Source organism: Fomitopsis serialis (assembly GCF_022376445.1).
Source record: "Fomitopsis serialis strain Sig1Antser10 chromosome Unknown B0H18scaffold_501, whole genome shotgun sequence".
NCBI classification, from domain to species: domain Eukaryota; kingdom Fungi; phylum Basidiomycota; class Agaricomycetes; order Polyporales; family Fomitopsidaceae; genus Fomitopsis; species Fomitopsis serialis.
This window is the reverse complement of record NW_025955461.1, coordinates 11453-19057: the sequence shown is the minus strand read 5'-3', so window position 1 is coordinate 19057 and position 7605 is coordinate 11453. Positions and strand designations below refer to the sequence as shown.

Genomic DNA, 7605 nt, shown 5'->3' with positions numbered 1-7605 from the left:
TTCAGAGACGCTGATGACTCGCTGAAAGGTGGACGTGCGCGGTCGCGCGTGTTCACACGTGTGACACGTGGTGGGCGTCTAATGGCTGCCCTACAGTGCTGTAGATGTGGACGTGCGCGGTCGCGCCTGTCCACAAATTACATGCATGTGGTTTTTGTCTGTTGAGAAGGGTCAACATCCGCGCGCACCCCTGCGCGCGGATGGTTACGGTAGTAGTGCCGGGGATTCATATCTACATCTACAGTTACATTTGCGTATATAGACTACTCGACGAGCTTCCGACGCTTCACGCGTTTCGCAGCTGTCCCCTCCTCTCCCATCACCTCCTCGTTCTCGGGGCTCCGCGTTTCCCAGCTACATCAGCAGTGTTTTAGCACAGTAATCCCAGACAGACCGTGTAAACTTACCGGCCCCGACATCGGAAGCCTCTGCATCCCCATCTGTACGACCCCGCGAAGTCCTCGTGCGCGCACGACTTGGCGGGGTGCGCGCATGGCTTGCTCGAGTGCGCGTAGTACTTGACGCACTGGTGGATCCCTTCGACACAACCGGAAGACCGTGCTTCTGCATGTAAGTGGTCAGTGTCCATTGTCGGTACATATACACATGCCAAACTCACCTTGAAAGAGCACCCCTTGCGTGCGTCGATGCACGCGACGCAGCGCGGGTCCTCATAGTCCCTCTTCGGGACGCGGCAATCGACTAAGCCTCTGTCCAGGCAGCGCAAGCAGCAGTCCTTGCCGTAGAACTACGATGCGTGCAGGTACGTCACTGTCAACAGCGAGTACACTGACAGACTTACCGCGGTGTCGAGCGATTTCGGTGGAAGGTCCTTCGGCCTCTTGTACTTGTTCAGCGGAATTGGGTCGCTCATTGCGGCCGGTGCGTGACCCTTGGCCTTCATCGCGAGGTAGATACCGCGTCTCTGCATCGCCTTCTTGCGGTCCTCGTCCGTGACGCGCCCACGGTCGATCTCATACATCATCGTCGGGGCGTCGGTGTCCTCGAACTCCTGGACAGGGGTCCCAGCTGCAGACGCACACATGGTCAGAGCAGGCAGTTGGGCACATTGTGCCAGACTTACAGTACAAGTGGTCATTGTCTGAGACGTGCACGCAGTGAGCTTGAAGGTCACACACGTACAAGACGAAGTACTCACGCAGCCAGATCTCTGCAAATGCCTGCATTCCGGCGTCCTCCTCCTCCTTCGGCGTCCTGATGTCCCACTCCTTCACCTGGCACTGCCGCCATTCGGACAGGAACGTCTCCAATGAGAGACCTTCCTTCCACGCTCCCTCCGCCGGCTCGTCCCAATACTGCCAGGCGAAGCACTCGTCAAGGACGCGAGGGAAGAGAATGCCCTTGGGGACGTAGTTGAGGGAATGCCGCCATCTCTCGTCCTAGCATGGCATGTGCCGTCACCGTCCCCGCATCCCGTCGTGAGCAGCAACGGTACTCACCAGTAGATACCACTTGAGTATCTCGTCCAACGCCTCATAGGAGACCGGGCTGTTGAGCAGCGCACGGATCGTCCTGTTCATCCGCTCCACCATCTCCTCCGTCCATTCATGCCGCTCCGGGGGCTGGTCCGTGAATTCGAGCGGACCGCGCTCTTCGATGTCGAGCTGTGCCTCAGTAGCCGCCTCGCGTAGGTATTGCTTCACGTCTTCGAGGGTCCAGGTACCCACCATCGTGTCGAGGGACAGGCAAGTGTACGAGTAAGCGAGCAGGGGAGGAAACAGATGAGGGAGTGGAAGAAGGGAGTGGAAGAGAGTGAGAGAGTGAGTCCGCGCGCTCGCAGCCACAAGTCACCTGGCGTCTACTAAGTCCAGTGGCGGGTGGCTGGTGAGATCGACGCGACGTGCAGAGCACAAGTCAGCTGACCGTATGTGCTATGCGCGCGCTGGACTCTGACTCTGGAGACAGATGGGAATGTCAGTGACTGTTGCGCAGGTGGGTACCAACTGGCTGCAGTGCCCTTTGCAGTGGTGCGTGCTGCCTTGCGGTGGGTGAGTATGAGCACTGACCTCAAGTGACTGTCAAGGTGCACACCACGGCTGCGTTGCGGTGATTATCGCACGGGTTTGTACTCACTTTGGGTGAACTGTGGTGCGGTACGTCGACTTACCTGATGTAGCCGCACTTGACTGGTGTGTGTGGTGCGCGCACCTCCAGAAGTGAGTCGGCGTACCTTCAGTTAAAATACCTACTGCGCGCATATGTAAGTGGTCAGTGCGCGCACTACTGATTTCGAGTGCGCATACATTCTGTTGACTTACCTTTCATTCTATGTTGGAAAATTCATAGCACCGCGCGCATACACATTCACTACGTATGTACTACATGACACGAGTTCATCTGTACCTGCTTAGTGTCAATGTGTAATTGGTAAATTCCACGGTGCTTACCCCTGTTCGTACTGCTCGATCTGCGCACGGAACCACTGCATGCGGTCCGAAAGAAGGTCGATGCCCTGTGCTCGCGCCAACGCCGAAGGCCCGCCTTCCCGCAAAAACCGTTCGTTGAGCTGGGCCATCGTCGTGCGCTCCAACTGAAGGCGGCGATAAACGTATTCGCAATGAAGGGCCTGGCGTGCCAGCCAAACCCGACGAGCTGTGTTGTCGTTCACGAGATTTCGTGGCTCGGGCATCAGCATGGGCTTGCGTGCTGCTGACTGTGTTTCCCAGAAATCGATTTCCTCGGGATGCGCGAGGAGCAAAGTGAGTTGTCCAATGCTGAGAGTGTATGGACCGTCCGGAAGGGCTCGATCACTTGGGAGGTCGATTTCTAGCCAGATGGGTGGCCTCCGCTCAGAGCGGAGGTCGAGATTCTCTGTGGTTATTCAGACAGACAACAACCGGAGTGAGGGAGATGCGCGCACCGTGGATCATGATCAATAGTGACCGGAGATGGCGGAGCCAGCGGTCAACCCAGACATGAATGTCTTCGTCCATTTCAATCTCGCGATCAATGCGCCATTGCCGCTCATGTATAAGAATGGCAATGTGCGCGCAGATGCGCTCAAAGAACTCGTGTTCGTTTGTGTGATTTATGTGGCCGTAGGGGATGAACCACCGAGCCTCTGGTTGCACAAACCGACCAGAATAGTCAAGCAAGGTCCTCTTTTCGTCTGTAGCGACATTGAGGTGGATTGCCTCCTGTGTATGATGGTTCCAGAGGATCCGCTTGATGGGTGGATCAGGCCACAGAGTGCCCGCTTTGACTGTACCAGCGGACAGTGAGCAGATTATAATATACCGATGCTGTGACACCTACTGTTGTTGTTCAAGATTTCTGTGTAGTGAGTCAGCTTTGTGAGAGCAGTTTGATCGTTGTAAAGATAACGTACTATGCCAGTAATCGACCGTCTCCCGCACCAAGTGCATGAGACTGACAGTTGACATGGCAATGTACTGCCATTCTCGGCGATTGTGGGTGTGGATGGGGAACGATGTGCGTGAGAATCCCCAGTACCTGTACAACGGAGTGATGAAGTTTGCTAATGCGATCATGACTGCCTCGAGCCGATCGATTTCCGATTGCATGTAGAGTACGTTCAGGACTCGGGGATCAGAGGTCGTACGGACACGTATGATGCGAAGCCATTCCCCCATGTGCTTGCACCATCTCTCATACGCCTCTTCGATAGTGATTGGGCCATAAGCCGGACCAAGAGGGCCGAGCTCGTGGAAAAAAACCTGCGTGTGTACGGGGATGAGCCGGGTCAGTGCAGCAGCGTGCAGAATCACACGCGTGCGGTCTGACCAAGCTGGACGGTCCATGTTCACCCAGCTACACTGCTGTAGTACTCAGTGCTATGTACATACCGACCAGTGACGGCCAGCGACTCACCTATGAATTGCGCAGTGACAACCTGACCGTTTACTACAGCTTCTAGTGATCTCTGTTGATTACTAGCTGTCAAGGATCTGTGAGTGAATCGATTTCTGCTGAACTCGGTCAATCACTTACTTAGTATATGTTTACAACGAGCTCACCAACCACGTAAACTGCTCTTCGTTCGGCTCAGTAAGCGGCGCTATACATAAGCTCACCCCGCCCAAATTAAGCCCAAATGCTGTATTGAGACGTGGACGCGATCCCGTGACAGCGCCCGCGCGCTCGGAGTTGTGCGGGCGGCCGGGCGCCGATCAGCAGAACTGCAGATTCGTCTGAGGCTATCTGAAATGGTCTGGTACTAACTTACTCGTCAGACATTCAGACCCATCAGACTTTGCGTTTGAGAACGGGAGATCAGTTCAGAGCTAATCTCTGATGTCAGACAGCCTTCAGGCCAACCTCACACGCCATCTCAGATGGTCGTCAGAATGCTGCTCACAGAACGTAGTACTAGTACAGTACACAGTACTAGTAGACTACCAGCTAGTACTCCCACAAACCCACCCTCCCTTCGCTACTACTACTGTGCTTGCTGTGTCCGACAACGCCCCGCTCACCGGGCGTCCAGTTATTATCGTGGGAGGGTGCGCGGAAATGTGTGGAGGTGCGCGATCGCGCGCGTTCACACACTTAGCGCCTATTCAATCATATGGGTACATACACTATTGTGAAGGTGCGCGATCACGCACCTCCACACATTTCCGCGCACCATCGGTCCCTGCGCGCACCCTCCCAGCAGGGGCTGCATGTGGAGATGCGCGATCGCGCGTGTCCATATATAGTGATATATGTCAGCATACATTCACCTCCATGTATATAGTGACTTGCATGTCCAAGATGTGGAGGTGCGCAATCACGCGTCACCCCACATTTAGTAGATTCTACGATTAATGCCGTGCACGTGACTTAGCTGTGAAGGTGCGCAATCGCGCGCCTCCCCACATTTAGTAGATTCTACGGTTCATGTCGTGCACGTGACTAAGTTGTGAAGGTGCGCAATTGCGCGTCTCCACACCTCTCGTGATCTCTGCAGCTAATGTGGTATGCATGTACAGTCTGTGGATGCGCGCGGGCGCGCACCTTCACACTCAAGTAATTTAAATGTTCACACTTTCCTTATATAGAAATTTCCTTATATAGAAATTTCTATATAGGGTAATCAGAGGGTACTCTGTGCTCCAATTTCCTACAGAAACACCCTATAATGGAAGTCAGATCACTACACACATGGATAAGATGAGATGTACACTATCACTTCATAATAACACCTTGTTGTTCTTTCTGTGCAGTGTGCTCAACTTCAGTCCTTGCCCAAGTCTTCACAAAATGCCTGGGTCACTCAGTCTTGGCTTGCCACTGTTTTCACACGGGGGTTGTTGCTCTGCCCTACCCAAGTAGCACATTCCCTTCAGTTTTTTGGCCAGTTCAGGAGTGTCGCTTAGCTGTGCACAGCTTAGGAGACAACCTCACAAACACACCAAACACTGCAAGGCCAAACAGCTGACACTCCCAAATTCAATTCAGTTTGGCACAGCACAGTGTTTTCCTGAGATGTCACAGCTTGCTTAGTGCCCAGTTTTGAAAGGTTAGGTTTTGGCTTTGCAAGGACCCAGTCGCAGGGCCCAAAGTTCTCTTGTGCTCCAGTTGTTGTTCAGCACAAAGTGCTACATACCAGAGATGGCTTACAAAATAATAATAAGCTGTTGCTTGCACTCTTAACTGCTCACAGCACACAACTTTCCTCTGGTAGCATTTTATACAAGGCAAGAGCTGTTCTTAGCAGCTCATTGAACTCATAACAGGTGCAAGAGAGTCGGTATAATTGTTGACAAGTATCCCGGACACAGCAAAATGCACACTTAGTGTTGAGGAACCAATTTGAAACCTCCAAGGTATTTTACATGGAGCTTGTGGACAAGGAACTCACTGGCCCATATTTGAGCATACTTAGATTTTTCCTCGCGAGGAAGTGCCCAAAAATGCACGCTGATGTACCCACTACGCCCAAGGTCACTGTATGCGCATTGACAATTATGCCCCCTTTGTGTGCTTGCCTCCTGGCTTCAAGCACAAGACAAATGGCCTGTGTTCCCTGTTCCTATCCCTTGTTGGCTCACCCTATTATTCACTTGATTGCTCCTACACAGACACTTGCTTGAACAGCCCCCTTGGCCTGCAGGATGAGCTCACTCTCCTCTTGCCACACCTCACTCTGACTGAGGTTCATCCAGTTATTTATTCAAGGCACGAGGGTGAGCTGAGCAAGCGGACCAATGTGGGTGCACGACCTTAATAGAATTGTTTTTGTGCCTGAGTGGCATTGGGAGCTGAAGAAGCCCTCGCACCTCACCTGTTTGCAGGCTCCCTGGCTCCCTGCCATGCGCTATCTACACCTTACTATGTATCATTTGATGAATATCAGCCCTTTAATTGGAATTGTGCTGCAGCGAGAACATCTGATCAACTGGGAGAAATATTGCACAATGCATTTGTGAAACACCTCTGTGTAATGTCCATTGCATAGAGTTACATACTGAATACAGTAACTCACAACACACATACAGGGGTATTGGGCTGGCACTCAGTCCCACTCAGTCAGCCAAGTGTTGCTCAATGCCTTATATTATCCAAGTATAGTGTGAGTAAGCTTTTCAGTATGCTGACAGTTCCGAGCAGCGAGCAGGCAGTCGAGGAATATTCAGATTGAAATTATTTGGACAATGTAGTGAAGGGTTCACAAAGTGGCTGCTGTTGCCTGATTGAGCAGAGTTTTCCAAAGAAGGCTGCAGGGTGCCCACGTGCTGAGAAACTTGGTGAGAAATCAACCAGTCACATTACAATACTTACTTACTGCAAGTAGCAAAGCCAAAATACTAACTGGGGTCTAGCACTAGCATATCACAGCAATCTTCAGAACGGCAAAAATGGGCAACAAACAATGGCTATGCATTCCAGCCTCGAAGAAGTTAGGAAAAGTGGCGTGCACCACTCTCCTGCACCATCTGTCTCAATTTTGCGCGAGCAGACACCACAGATAATATATGATCTGAATTGTGGTCCTGCTTCTCTACCATTTACAGTAGTAGTGTAGAGCTACCCTGACTCTTGCCAAGTCCGAATAATTGAATGCTGTTGTGCCTTGCAACTGGCAAGGCACACAACAGCATTCACTGCAATGTCAGTGGTGGTAGTGCAAGGCCAAGCAGACATGTTCTGCAGGATTATTGGTTCAATTGCTCACAGGATCATGTCGTGTATGTCTTTGCGAGAGACAAGTCACTGTGAGCGGAAGATTTGGTGCAGGTTACAGTGGTGCAAAAGAACGGCCCTGCGCGCCGCACTCCCCCACTTCACGAAGGCTGGAGTGCTGAGTCGTTACTTGTCGAATTGCGGGTAATCATTAATCACGTGATACCTATTGCTCTATCTGTGTAATGGCGGGTTACACGGTCTAGCATATTGTTTTGACAGTCGTGTTGTGCGAATCTTTGTTTGTTCCGACCAAAGGCACCCAAATCCGGCAGGTAGCATGGTCAGGCATGTCACGTGTAGAGCTGTTGGAACAACCGGGCGAGCGCATACCCGATTTCCGGCTCGCCGACGCGCCGCGCTGCGGCGCGATATGATTGCACCCGATTCGTACCTTACTTAGATAAGGATTCACTTTATTAGCTCGACGTTCGCATGTATTTACCTCGCGCGTTT

The 7605-nt window shown here is 52.2% G+C and overlaps 1 protein-coding gene across 1 annotated transcript; it reads right to left on the bottom strand.

Annotated features, from left to right (window-relative positions):
• Positions 1 to 263: 263 nt before the first annotated feature.
• Positions 264 to 3545, bottom strand: B0H18DRAFT_963561 (uncharacterized protein; the record flags this gene model as incomplete). The annotated part of the gene is made up of 14 exons (XM_048043170.1): positions 264 to 354; positions 408 to 526; positions 620 to 748; positions 803 to 1029; positions 1085 to 1102; positions 1160 to 1400; positions 1461 to 1666; positions 1885 to 1995; positions 2192 to 2209; positions 2280 to 2287; positions 2409 to 2832; positions 2882 to 3223; positions 3277 to 3294; positions 3350 to 3545. 14 exons carry the CDS (start codon positions 3543 to 3545, stop codon positions 264 to 266), a joined length of 2148 nt encoding a protein of 715 aa, XP_047884496.1.
• Positions 3546 to 7605: the final 4060 nt, after the last annotated feature.